Genomic DNA, 15,157 nt, shown 5'->3' with positions numbered 1-15,157 from the left:
ATGAGATGTGCATCTGTCAAATTAACATCAAATTATCTCAAAACTGTTTTCCTATCTTTTGAGAAAATTGTCTGAAGTAAGTATATATGTACAGTTGCGTTTTGTTTTAAAATGACTAATTTTTAAGGGTGCCATAACAAGAATGAATATGTTTAGAATCCGTAGTAGTGAAAATTTCTTTTCCATGCATAGTTAGTATTATTTTTTTATTAAACGTTTAACATGTTTTATTTTCACGTATTGATAACATGGTTAGAGGAAAACTTCATGTTGTTCACATTGCTACGCGTAAAGTTTTACACCGCATTACAAAACAAATTATCAACTTTAATTCTCAAAAGAGAAATCTTGCACCAACCTGCCACCCCACCTCTCCTATTAAGTTATGTGCCTGAGTGTCCAACCACCCGACGCAGTGATTAGATGCGGAAATTTGTTCAGCCTTAGTTATAGTTGAGGATATTTCGCTTAAGATGAGATGAAATTACAGTTTTCTACACCTGTATACATTATATATTCCATTGAGTATTATTTTTTATTTTTTTTGTGCAAATTACGATTTTATTCGATTCAACGAATGCGCTGTCAAGTCAGAAGCTTGTCTCGGAAAGCGTGCGGCTGCAAGGAAATAGTTTCTTATACTTGGAGAACCCATATCTTACCGCAATGCACCCGCATTTTGCTAACCACACTCTCCTAGGTCTTTCATTGCTCCTATTAGATCAAACATTGGAAAGAGTGGTGGCGGGCACTACCCTGCCGGCTGCGTTAATCCGTATCGTGCCCGTAAACCCTACCTCAGTCTTACGATTTTTACCTAGCGTTTAAGAAATTTGGTACTCAAAGCATAGCTGTCCGTTTGTAGAAATGCCGCTTATTGCTTTATTGCCTCGTTATATGAAGGGTTTTTGCCATTTTCGGGATTACTTCTCTTCGATACGGGTGATTTCTACGAGGTGGCTTGCACGGAGATTTCCACAAATGCTTCTTCCCAATAGATTGAAAAAAAATCCGTTCATGATTTTACAGAACAAATTAGTCAGCTTTTACTAGTGAGGGCCAAAAGATCTCAGTGCTTGTGCTACGGAAGCGAAGAACCAAGGTTTATTTCCCCTAGAGCGTGAGATTTCAGCTTTGAGGACGAACTACCGCTACTGGAGGATATCTCTCAATGATAAAAAGGTTCCCATATTTTCCTAGATCTCAATGATTTTGTGTGTTGTAATATGCAGGGAATTTTATTCTAATTTCGATTTTCTTCTTTGGTGATTCAGATCGTTGATATTTCGGACAAGAAAAAATTGAGCGCATGAAAGTAACACGAAAAAAATACATGACGTTATTGTTAATTGACGTGGAAATTCGTTGTCCTCAAAACGTAAATTTGCCGTTAAATGTCTTCTCAATAAGTTTAACTAGGAGCAAGAAGTGAAAACAAAGGAAATAATGCAGAATGTCATGAAAAAATACTTTTTCAATACGTATTTCCAGAAATGGGACGAATGTAAGAGAACCAGCAACTTTGAAGAAAACGTCGATGTTTGTAAGAGAAAGATATACCCAGCTGACATGCATAATAATCTCCTTGGGATTCCTTGCTCAGGTAGTAACCTATTATTGTTTAACGTATTCGTGTTGGCTTTACTTTCCTCCAAGGCGATTTTATGTCACTATTGTCATCTAATTCCTGGTTTTTCTGGGTAAAGCAGCAAAGAAAGGCCTAAGAAACACTTTAAGAGGTCTTGTGATAGGTCTAACAATAAGAGAAGAAAAATGACTGATTTGAGAAAGCATCAGCAGCTGAGCTATCGCTACCCACATCGATGACACTGCGCTCGCAAGGTTCCCAGAGGGGATATCAGTGGAAGAAAAACATTAAAGTGGACCTTCAAGGGCTTCTGAACCACACTGCCTCGCGCATCATAGCATCAATGCCAAAATTCAGTGATGATCACGGGGACAACTATTCCCTAGAATGCAAATGAAAACTAGTTGTAGAACTGGTGAATTTTTTTCTTTATGTTTTCCTATGATTTATGTTAATTTATAATGGTTCATATATAATTTCATGTTTTCAGTGGCATTTAAAAAAAATATAAAATGCTTGCGAGGTGATGAGAGTTATATCAGAATTAATGATGACCCAAAGTTCAGCTATTAATTAACTACTACTTATGCCTTGAGACGCAGGTTTCGGCTCTCCCACAGAATTTTTTTCATCGTGCTCTGATCCATTGCTTCTTTTCATCGGTTTCAATAAAAAAAAATATTTCTAGCTGTAACTTTAGTAACCACCGCCAGCACATTCATCATCAAGAAAGGCTGCCCTTCAGAGTCTATTAATTACAGACCTATTTCCATTCTATCAACATTTTCAAAGATCTTTGAAAAACTCTTCCATCATAGATTAATTAAGTACCTCCAGAGATTTAATTTAATTTCTGACTCTCAGCATGGTTTTTAGAGCTGGCCACTAATTCTGCTATTTTCGAGTTCCTAAATAATGTTATTCTTGGACTGAACAATAAACATCACATTTTAGGCATCTCTTTTGACTTCAAAAATGCTTTTAACAGTGTGGATCATGAAGTTCTCAAGTCCAAACTTCAGTGCTTGGGAATCACTAATAACTCTTATAATTGGATATCATCATTCCTTAGTGACAGATCGCAGTTTGTGAGTTACACTCATCAATCACTTGCAGGAGTGGTGGAAATTAAATCCAGTCCCTTGAAAATACCGGTTGGAGTACCTCAAGGTTCTATCCTTGGTCCTCTACTCTTTCTCCTCTTCATTAATGATCTTCCTAAACACTTCTCATATTGCTCCACTGTTATGTATGCTGACGATACTTCTAATCTCTTATCCGCTAGTACTTTACCTCTCTTGGATCATTTGGCCTCGACTACAAAAGATGAGATGTTGCAGTGGTGCCACCTTAACAGAATGGTTCTGAATGAGGCTAAAACCACTTGTATTCTCTTTCGCAACAAGTTCTCTCATGAGATTCCTACTCTTCCTCCTCATTCGGATTTCTCCACCTCGTCCACCGTGAAATTATTACGTCTACAGTTTGATGACACTCTTGACTGGTCAACTCATGTTTTTGAAATTAATAAGAAACTTTCAGTAGGTATTTATATGATAAGGAAACTCTCTCCTCTTGTTTCTATATATGTTCTAAAAGCTGTGTACTTTACCAAAGTACACTCACTATTGTCATATGGTATCATGTTTTGGGGTAACTCCCCTACTGCAGCTAAAGCCTTCTCTTTACAGAAACAAGCCATTAAGGCCATCTGTAAAGTTCCAATACGAACAAGTGGCCGGCCACTGTTTGTGTCCCTCAAGATCCTCACACTTCCATGTGTTTACATTCTCTCATGTGCCATGTTTGTGAAGTGTTATCCGTATTACTTCCGAGTTAACTCTGATTTTCACAGTCACGACACTAGATCAAAAAGTGACATTCACAGTTATCTGTATTCATTTAGACAATGCCAGAAGGGACCAAATCACTCTATTGCTGCAATCTACAATAGGCTACAGGGGCGGATCCAGGATTTCTTTCTGGGAGGGGCACAAGCAAGGCCGTATCCAGGATTTTGTTCAGGGGGGGGCACAAGGATACCTTGTTATACAAAACGAACCAAATTATAATGGGACCGTATTAAAAATCTATCATATTTTTAAGGGTCTGGGGGGGGCACGTGCCCCCGTGCCCCCCCCCCCCTGGATCCGCCTATGATAGGCTACCCTCTGATATGAAATCCCTTTCCTCAAAAAAGGTTTTTAAGAATAGATTGAGAAACTTGCTATGTAACAAAGGTTATTATAGTGTCCAAGAATTTTTTAATGATATTTTATAAATGTTATTAGTGTTCAAGAATTTTTTTTGATATTTTGTAAGCTGTGTTTTGTGATTCTTTTATGTCTCTCTGTATCTTGACGAAACCCATGGATAATTGTATCCCTACGGAGTTAATAAATATATTATTATTATTATTATTCTGTACCGACGACGGTTTCCATACCAACGACGGCAAATTCAGCGATTCAGTATGGTCGTCGGTATCAAATCAGTCGGTACGGTTCCCCCTCCTTCTCAAACAGGGAAAATCCGAATATATCCGAAGTTAGAAGTCATCTCCACTCCACTCCACCAATGAAAGAAGGGTAAAAAGAAGTGAAGACTAATTGGCACAGTTTGTTGTCGTCATTCTCAATATTTTTATTTGCGGAAATTACGACTTATCTAGATTAAGTTAATCGATATTGGATAAGTTGTTAACAATGCTTATATAATGTGTGGTAGTAATGCTGTAAAACCTACAGAATCGAAGGAAACGATATTACAACATCACAATATAGTTTGCATGTGAGAGAGATTGTTGTTGCTGGAATGAATTATTGAAACTATCCTTGAGGTCGTAGTTTCTTTTAAATATTGGTTCCGTATATTGCTATTTATTCATGATTTGGTAATATAGTTGTCATTAAGTAAGTTCCGTCTAAATGTTATCAACGGAAGGTTATGCCATTGGCACCGTAGCAGACGAAAATAACATACCATGGAACGTGAACATAGGATTCAAAAGCAAATGTAAATGTCATATTAGAGGAACAAGTTAGGAAATTGTTATAAAAATATGGAGCTGGGTGTAATTAAAAGAAGTGTAATGACGAGGCAGTAAAGAAATTGTGATTGGGTGAAATACATACGTATAAGTAGAGCGCATTCCAAGTGAGAGAAAATGATAATATAGCGGCAAACCTCATACTTATTAACAAATATCTTCTTTTACCGTCAAGTGAATCAATGGCTGACGATAAAATGAAATACAGTTGCCTGTAGAAAGAAACAAATGAAAGAAACTGATACCGTTGCGGCAAACTTCATACTTAAATAAAAAGATCTTATTTCTATGCCGAGAGAAACGTCAAATGATGACTGAGTGAAATAATAGTTGCCTATTCAGAGTGAGATAAAGTGATAACATTGCGGCAAAACTCATATTTAATCAAAAATATATTTTTTATGTCAAAGGAGCAAATAAATGATGATAGAGAGAAATAAAGCCTATAACAAGCGAGTGAAAGTGGCAACATAAATGAGAAAAAGTCACTATATATGTTAGCAAACCTCATGTTTATTAACCAATATCTAATATTTCTGTCAAGGTAATCAATATAGATGATGACACAGTGAATAATAGAGGCGTATTCGAAGGGGCAGAAAAAGATAACATTGCAGAAAACCTCATTATTTATTCGGTGATGAGGTAAAAACAAAATAAAACGTACAATGCGCACCGGGGAGTTCATGAAACCCACTAGTCGGTGGCCATATCGACTCCTTTTTGCTGTCGGTACGGCTCCTCTCGTCGGTGCCGCACTGATCGGGTTCGTACAGAATCGCACGACTTCTTACCGGGAGTCAGTGTGACGTCACACCCGACGAATCAGAGCCGCACCGATCGGTTTGGAGTTACAGAATACGGCCCCAGGTGGGACTCGAACCCGTGATTTCTTGTATGGCAGGCGAGGACTTCACCCAGCCGCCACCTAAGTCTATAACATGATTTTGACGAAATGCCTGCTTACATAATGTAAATAATACCGTCAGCAATTTCGGAAAAGGTGTAAACTCAAAAGGACCTTCGCATCCACAGGCCTATTTTTTCAGCGCCTGAGAGAGGAACACGGCCCCCATAAATTGGCTTCTGCTATTTTTAATTGGCTCGCCAGCATTTAGGTGTCACGTATCAACTCCGGGTGAGACCAATTTTCACCAACCATCCAATTTCTCCCCGGAGTCGTCGTGGGTGAAATTAAGAGGGGAGTTGCCTTTTTCCCCCCTTTCTCTCCCTCGAGGCGCTTCGGCTTCGGTCTCCATGTCCCGGCGCTGCGGCTAGAGGCCTTCGTGAGCCGTTAAATTGGGAAATTCAAATGCTAGGGCGCCCCCTTAAACAAATTTGAATTTTTTGCTTCTGGGGGGAGGGGGGGAGGTGGGGGGGAAGCTGCTCCTTCCTGCCCCTCGCTGGGTGCGCCGATGGATGCATTCCAAGATTCGATGATCTCTGCATTCTCTTTGGGTTTACTAGATTCGTTCGTAAGTTCAAAAACCTACGCAAGGCATCAAAAAGCGTGTTTATCCTGCAGAATGCACATTTATTAAGTCATGAACTATCTAGCTGCATATGTGATGTGGCTGGAGCCAAAAAAAAATTTACTGAAGGCAGAACGGGGGAAATGCTGAACAATGCCTGACTTCACAGCTGTTTATTTGATACTTTGTTCATACTGAGCCCAAAGTATGAGTTCCTTTACTCCACACAGCCTCACATCAGCCAACTCTGAAGGCACCAAATTTTAAATTCAGGCACGCATGAATTTTTCAATTTCAATGTACCTCTGAAAGTTGGTTAATCAAATATCGTAGGTAGAGGACCTACTGTATTTAAAATTAAAAAGCAGAGGAATACCGTATTTATCTGAATATGGTCCCCCCTTTTTTTTCAAAAATGCCCACGGTAAAAGTAAAGGGGGAATTATATTCAAATGCATTTGTTAAAATTTCCCAAAGCTAAAGCCCCGAAATTGGGGGGAATATTTTAGGAGAAATACAGTAGTATTAATTATTATCATGAACATCATACAGCCTGATCAGACAACCGTATTAGTACAGGTTTTTGATATTTATATACCATAGAATCCCTAATTTTTTTCTGCAATCTAGGAAAAAAAGCTTTTCCTACATGGTCATGAAAAAAAAAAGATTTTTCTTCTCCCATTGAATACGAGGTGATAAACCAAAACTTCAGTTGGTCAAGATGAAGGATCACTCCGAGGAACATACCACAGTATAGAAGTACACGTAATTTTCACATATAATACCTCAAACTCGGCTCCATTCCACCAAGGTGAACAACGGCCCTAAGTTCTCTCCCACGGGTGAGTTGTCCAAGAGGTCCCAAGAAATTTCTGAACTCTGTATCAGTGAGGGGAGGTCGTGGAGGCAATGAAGTCTGCGAGCAGCAAGGCGTAGAGTACACAGGGTTGGGAGCTGGAGCTACTATGGCCTGGTTGGGGTCTTCTACAAGATTCAAAGCCCTCTGCACCATGGTGAAAGTCCTTTCAACCTGGAAGAATTATGGGACAGAAGAATTTAGTAAACACTATTCAAAGGCTCATATTAAAATAAACAAAGTGTCCACTAAGATGTCAACCTGAAATTCCCTGACTTTTCCAGATATTTTCAACTGCGCAGACTATTTGATCGTACAAATTTACCCTAATAGATTCGTTACTTAGAGCATGTGAAAATTTGATAAACAGTACAACAACAAAATAAAACCAAATTAAATACAACGCAGGTATGTATGTACATATATTTCAGAACTCTATCTACGACAATTAAATATCAATAAATCATCATATAACAGATTTTCAAGAAAACCTGGGTTCCATCTAAGGAGAAGATTATAATGAAATCAATTGATTTTGGTGTGACTTGGTAAAACTATGAGATATTAATGGTGAAGCAAAAAACCCAGTACTGTTCCACAAACTTTTATTTACTCTATTTATTTTAAAATCTAACTTCTTCCTTGCCAATCCCCCTGCCCCCCCCCCCCCATTAAGCTTGTCACCACCTGTCCACCTCTCCCTCCCCAGATTTTATACTTTTATGTTTGGAACCTCCCTCTAACTGCCCCCCCTTCCCTCATCTGGTCTTCCTCCCCCTACTGTTGTCGGATATATAAGGCTCGACATTGTAAGAGCTCTTTCTGTTTGCCTTGATAATGATACTATAGCTGTCAAAACTAGTCAACAGCAAATAAAAGTTTGTGGAACAATACTGGGTTTTTTTCTTCACTATGGAGATGATTATAATTAGATGTTGCACCAAAATGAGCCCCATGCCCATCATGTAAGGAAAAGCATGAAGCAGTGAGTGAGCAGTCCAAATAAATTTTTATTCTTAGTAAATCTTGTAAATAATTGAAATTTAAACTTCTTTCTGTACACTTTGATTGTTTATCAATGCTTCCAATTGTTGCAAATTTTAACATTTTTGATATGCTGGATGAAAATGATTTTGGTAATTTCGTAAATGGGCCATTCCATGAAAATAGGTAACTTTTGGAAATGAAAATATTTTTTTGTATTTAACTTATTGTCATTATTGTCTTCTTATAAGGCTATATTATGAGTATTTACTAATTATTTCAGTCAAATATGCTTAAATATGTAGGTAACATAGGTTCAAAGTCGTCTCTTCATCAGCTGTTCAAAAATTACCATTTTCATAGGTTGTGTTGCCATATCAATGCCTGAGTAAATGCTATTTTTATTTGTCTTGGTAATTATAATATCAAAATATAGTACCATATAAGAGTTTCTGTCACTAAGTTATAATAATTTTGCAATAATATAATGGTAAAACACAGTGTTTAAAAATACATTGTTTCTTTGTCCCGTACGTAACAAAAAATAGATGACTTTCTTTTTTCACCAAGTTTCTTGATAGACAGCTACTCAAAATATGATTTTCTAAACAGGTTTTGTGTCAAACTAAATGATTCTAATGTTAAACAAATATTTATTGAATTTAAACATACCCTAATGTTCAATTTCTTTTTGTCCCGTACGTAACGTTACGTTTATATGGTAATTTTCGGATTCAGCACTGAAAACTATAAGGGAGCACATAAATGTTTATAAATAAAAAAAACTATCACTGACTTGTATAACATTTTGAATCCTGCTGTGTGAACGGCAGTGAAATATACGCATGAATTTCCATGAGAAAAAATTCCCCTCGACCAGGAATTTAACCACCATTGGCCTTCCGGGTGACTACTACACTATCCAAGTTCACGGATTCTTTCTTTTTTAATCCAAAGAAGAGAAGGAATTTTTTCTCATGGCAAATCATGCAACTTTTGCTGTCATTAACATGGTAGACTTAGAAATTTTACACGTACTATCATGCAAAAATTTAGTGCAGGTTGGAGTCTCTCAACCAGTTGTAGCTTCATTGAATTCGTTTCTCCCTCACATTGTCATCCTCGATGGACCGTGAGGGCCAAATATCTAGTACCAAGACCCTTGGTACAATTGCCATGGGAATTCAGGAACTTGGAGAGAGTAGTGGTCTGCTCAGTGGCTTGGTTAGTTCAATTCCTGTTCAAGGGGAATTTTTTCTCATGGCAATTCATACACCCATCATTGGCTTGTTTAATTAATAATAGAGAAACTGGGTTTTGTGGAGACAACAAAAATATGCCAATTTTTAAATGTTGTTGGAGTGAATGGTTTGGCAGAGAAATAAACCTGAGTGATACATGATCTTGCGTATCAGGACCTACAATTTTGGATTTGCATAGAAAGGATTTTGATTCTGCACTTGAGTGATACAGTTTGTATGTATGTAATTCAATGCTATTTACTTTTGAACTGAAAATTCAGCGGTGACAATTTAAAACATTCTTAGTTGTAAACACAAAAACAAAAAAAAAGTAAAGAATACTTAGTCTTCAAAGATAATTTTTGCAATGCTGCCTCACATAATTTTAATGACACATTCAATGTGAATGGCCCCATAAAAGGCCATTTCAGCTCCTTGCAGGTGATGGATAAGAGTCCATGGAACATCCTAATATTTAAATCAGTGCCTTAATTCCAAATACAGCTCAAGTAGCTTTTAACATTAGTATCAACTGAAATGGTATGGTATGGTATTTGGAGGAGGCGACCAGGCGACAGCTGAGGTCATTTGCGCCATGCGTGAAGGGTGTGGAAGGAAGGGTGGAGAGAAACCTGGCGTCGGCGTTAGGCTGCTCTTAACGAAAGGCGCCAAGGGGACCACGGCTTAACGTCCCATTCGACGGACGGAGTGTTGCACTTGAAATGTCCTCCCCACGACATTTAAACAGGGATCGGGCAGTCTCTGAAAATTCTCTGCCACTGCCGGGATTTGAACCCGAGCCCGCCGGGTGGGAAGCCAACACTCTAGCCACCATACCAACCCGATCCCTCGACTAAAATCAAACTCTAATTTCCCATTTTACTGTCCTAATTACCAGTGTTATTTACTTTTAAGCACTGAATTTGATTATGGGAGAGTTATATTACTTTGGTACTAGGATTTTTCTTCGTGTATTCGATTAATAATTTCAGTAGAATTAATATTGGCTACCAGGCTAAACATGCTAAAAGCACATTGTGACTTTTTTTGTTTAGCAACCTTAAATCACCATTATTGGGTAAATTTTTAGACCATTATTATATTCTGGAATTAAAATTTACATCCAATATTTATCAGCTGAGAAAAGCACATGTTGATGAATGAAATTACATGAAAGTGATAATTTCTTATTACATGTACTGAAAAGTAACATTCGCTTCAGACACCAATGTAATACGCCCAAAATTAAATTCCCGATTTTACCCAATTGAGCATTACAAATTGCATACCCCCAGGCTGCTGCCACACTTCTTTAACATCTAATTTAGCCAAACTACAAGAACTCCAACAATATTTAATGTCAATTACAAATTTTCAATTTGGTCAAAATCATGGATCAATAGGGATAATTCAGAATTATTCTCTGCAAAATATGAATAGATAGACTTAATTCTGGGGATGTATTTCTATTTATTTGCATATAGTAAGCTTCCTGATCATCAGCTAAGTTGTGACAAGGTAATCGGAATAATTTACATCTAATTCCTGTGGTTTTTCTGGGACTCTAAAAGACTTCAGACTAAGAAGCAGAGCCTGGTTTACTTATGAAGAGAAAGGCTGCAAAATTGAAGGGCGAAAAGTCATGTTCAGATACATTCAAGAGACACCATTTTTGCAAAGGTGTCTTGTGACTGTCTGTCGCTGCCTTTCCATATCTGTAATAGTGCAGTGATTTCAAGTCATTCCTTTGTCAGTATTGCGCTCATGAGCAATTCAATAAATTAACCATTGACAATCTCAAGTTATAATGCCTTCATTCTGTATCATTATGAATACAAGTGGCCATAAATGACTGAATGAGATGAAAATATGAGAATCGCACACTGAATAAGAGCAACTATTTCAGCCAAAAAATTATTAAGTCTCGAAATAGAAGTGCTATAAAAACAGCAGAACAGTAACGTATTGAGTGATGTTGTGGATCACTTCACTGAATGGTATCTTTATAAACCTGGAAGGTTAAAGTGATAATACCTTATCAAAAACAACTTCCCTCCCTCCTTAATGTGGTAATCCTGAATTGCACCCATAATACTGTAGATTGATTCCATGATTTATGAATAAATATTAATGGTAAAGTAAAACAATTTAAAATATGAATATACTCTAGATGAAATGAATTTACATTTCACAGTTTTAAATTTTATAATAGGGTAGTTTCCTTCATCAAAGAAAACGAAATGCATTGATTGCGATTCGTTACCCACCATCAGTGTGTTCATAATATACAAATTATTTGGTTTTAGAAATCCCAGTTTAGACGAATGGCAATGGTCAATTTTAACCGCATTTGAAAAATGCCAGATTGGGGCCCATGCGATGCCACTCCACGTGACGTCACAGGGACCTAGTTTCTATACGAGTAGATAGGAGTTTTGCATCGTCTGAGATAACCAATGTATGCATGAGGCACAGACTTCAGGGAAACATCTCTTAATAATGACCTATTCAAACTGCCTACGGTCGGAAAGTTTCCTTCGTTTGATAAGGTATTAATAATCCTTATTTAAGCCAAGCACTACCTGCTTGCAGGGTACTCTGCTACCTGCTAGCAGCCTGCGTTGTATCAGCGCTCAAAGCCTCGCCCCGAGGTCACCTCACACAGTGACAGCGGGAACCAGAATGACATCACACGTGGTTTTCCCGGCATTCATAATTAGCCATCGCGTTTTCGTGTGCTTGAAAATTTTCACTCCAGGAGTAATAATCTTTCGATTTAGGCAATAAAAAATAATAGGAAATCGCCCTATTGTCATTTATAACCCCTTGCTTAACATATGGTTTAAAATTTCAAAATGACTAAATAAAAGACTAGTGATTCAGGGCATGCTGAGACTGAGTATAATATGTAAGTCAATATGACCAGGCCATACACTCTTTCATCCAATCACACAAGGCCATTACATTACATTGGACAGACGGGGAGACGTTTGAAAGTCAGAGCAGAAGAGCATTTTGAATAGAAGGAAGGGAAATCCCAGTTTGCCGCTCACCGCCTAGAAGATGGATACCAGAAATGGTGCACTGGGTAAAAAAGGGGACAAAAATGGACATTTGGGAACAACTGTGTATCGTTTCGGCTGTTAGTAGGAAAAAAAATATCACTAATGACCATGTTTTCCCCTTCCATTCCCTGCTCCTTGACCTTTCTCAGCTCATCAGGAAAAAACCCTCCGAGCACCCGAAGACAGTCACTATCCCAGTCATCTCCCCAACCTCACCTCAGACCAACGATCAGTTCCAAATTCCCAACCCTCCCCACACTCTTATAATCACTCTCTTCCCCACCCTAAAAAACCAAGGATTAGGATAATTTTCTCCTTCCTCCCCCACCACCTAATATTATTGTGAAAGAGCAAATTTGCACGAGACTATTAATTTTTACATGGAAAAGTGCAAAGTAGCATCACTTCATATCTTACCACATTCCTCTCCTCCATTGATGGTTACCTAATTCAGCCAAAAAATTGTCAGAGATTTTATTTCAAACTTATTTGGCCATATGATTACTAATATAAATATTGACTCAGAGCCTATCAGCATCACACCATATGGCTCCATACAATGAGGAGGCTCCTTATTCTCTCTCAAAACTGGGATATGGTACCAACTAAATCATCCCACATAACAATATGTAGACTAAACTTTCTAAACAATAGTTTTTTCCAAAAGTTACAAATAATTAGATGGACAAGAACACAAGATAACAAGCAACCTGCCTATTAAGATAGTTTAATCGAGGCAAGGTAATGATGTTTTGAAATTAAATAATTAATTAAAACCTCCAAGTTGAGTAAAAACTAAGTGTATTCAACTCATAATATGGAACTCGGGGGCCATAGAGTAAGTGCCACTTTCAGCATAAGGGAAATGACCTCTCACTTCCAAGTCAAAGCCAATAAACAGCTTTAAGGCAAAATATGGCTCTACAATACTGACCTAGGAGAGAGACTAAGGGGGTCATTTTTCCTCAGGAGTACTTTAAAGAAAACCTCAACGAGGGGCTTTCAGAAGGTGGCCCTGTGGGATCGCACAAAGCAACCTGTGCAGCAAAAGTGCTAGAAATACAACACTTATCTACAATTTGTAACATTAAATCAAATAGATCACCTGGTTCAATATCAATCCTGGTAATCTGTTCTGAGGCTTTGTTTCTGTAGCAACAACAGGCATCCTTGGGATATGGTGATGGTGGTGATGATGTATTTCATGAGACACAGGTGTATTCAATTCCCAATCATCAAGAGCAAGTCCTTCCTCAAATTTTTTCATATCAACACGGAGACAAAGGCATGGTTCCGATGCACTGAAAAATTGAATTTCATGATGAGAAAATACAAATAAAAAAATTTCAAGCAAATTCTGCCCACAAGTTACAACATGAAAAGAAGTAAACTGAAAGTATTAATCACAATCACAGTCTATTGAACTCATGACAGCACAATGTCTCACAATATGCAAGCAGAAGTAACAAGCTATCAAACTTTATTTAGAAACATGAGCCCAGGTAGAAAAATCGTCAGGGGGATGTATTCAATGCTGTCCCTGGGACATTTCTAAATAAACAGTTCCTATTCAAGTTATAACAATAGTTGGTACAATTATTTCCAAAGTTTTTCAACAGCCAGGGGGGTGTAATTGCAATGGGGTACCTCCCGTCGTCCACGTTTAGAAATATTAATTCAGAGCTAATTCCTGTGGTGCTGGAAAATCAATGACTTTCAATATATTCACACATTTCAATGCCCTAAAATGAATGACAACCAAAAGGAGTATTATCAACATTTCGTTTACCAAACGCATAAGGAGATAGTCTTCCTCATCAAGGAAGAAATATATAAATACCAAAGGTTTATTTTATTGCAGCACTGTCACTCCTGATTGAAGTAATACATTATTTGTGCTGATTACATGCATCCAGACAAGAAATTATGAAAAATTAAACACTATAATGGGGAAATGAACCATTTATTCTAACAATAATTTTCATAACTTAACATTCACACTATTTACCTGAGAAAGGCAGCATCCAGATCCCAATCTGACAGTAGAGAGAGATATGTTTCTTGTCCATAATCATCAACCACACGATAACTGACGGTAAATTCCCTGTAGTACAGTTAAATACAAGGACATTAGATTAAGTCAAAAACAAGGTATCCACGGTATCAAGGGGTCATTGACAAAACACGCACCCTTTAATATCAAATGCCTTCGCCAGTATACTCAGGAGCACCTCAAAGGAGGTAATTTGGGGATCAACGCTAAATTTCCGGTCTTCTGGCTGAAGATGACCCTCGCACTTCTACAAAAAATATAAATCAAAGAAATGTAATACCTGTAGACATCTACAAAACACTGAAATTGCACATTGAACATCAACTACCTTGACTTTCACTCGAACAGCCTCTCTACCGTAGCCCAACATCGCTGCCATACCAATTTAGAAAAATACACTTAAATAATTTAAATCATGGATATTTCCCAATACGTGTCTCAAAATTTAACCATTTCCCTCATTATTTCTTCGCCGGACTCCCTTTCTAAGAACTTCTTTGCAGAGCAGAATGAGATATCGCCGAGGTTGACATGATGCAGGCATACCAACCTCCCGAAGTTTCGCTTCTTAATTAGGGCATAGGTGTTTAGCCATCCCAAAGAGCTAATACTTACCCAAATAGTGATAAATATCACCAATTTTACAACTAACATTCAATTAGAAGACTTTACTTCCCGGTGTAATATAAAAAACGAAATCGTGAAATTAATATGTTGGTATTATAAGCAATCACAGCTGTTACTCCAGCATGCAAAAATCCCTTGATAAATCAGAAACATGCAGAAACACATTCACAGTTTTACGAGTCATGTTCGGATTTGACCTTGATACATACGATATCAAAT

The 15,157-nt window shown here is 37.7% G+C and overlaps 1 protein-coding gene across 1 annotated transcript in view; it reads right to left on the bottom strand.

The window, feature by feature from the left end:
* Nucleotides 1-15,157, bottom strand: part of LOC124167924 — a 25,251-nt gene extending 10,094 nt beyond the window's left edge. Inside the window, exons 1-5 of the mRNA XM_046545988.1 lie at nt 14,640-15,157; nt 14,449-14,558; nt 14,267-14,362; nt 13,364-13,559; nt 6,898-7,142 (exon numbers count right to left, since the gene is read on the bottom strand). Of these exons, the coding sequence (XP_046401944.1) occupies nt 6,898-7,142; nt 13,364-13,559; nt 14,267-14,362; nt 14,449-14,558; nt 14,640-14,690 (698 nt within the window). The 5' untranslated portion in view covers nt 14,691-15,157. The remainder of the gene's footprint in view (nt 1-6,897; nt 7,143-13,363; nt 13,560-14,266; nt 14,363-14,448; nt 14,559-14,639) is intronic.

Source organism: Ischnura elegans, chromosome 11 (assembly GCF_921293095.1).
Source record: "Ischnura elegans chromosome 11, ioIscEleg1.1, whole genome shotgun sequence".
NCBI classification, from domain to species: Eukaryota; Metazoa; Arthropoda; class Insecta; order Odonata; family Coenagrionidae; genus Ischnura; species Ischnura elegans.
This window is presented reverse-complemented; position numbering and strand designations above follow the sequence as displayed.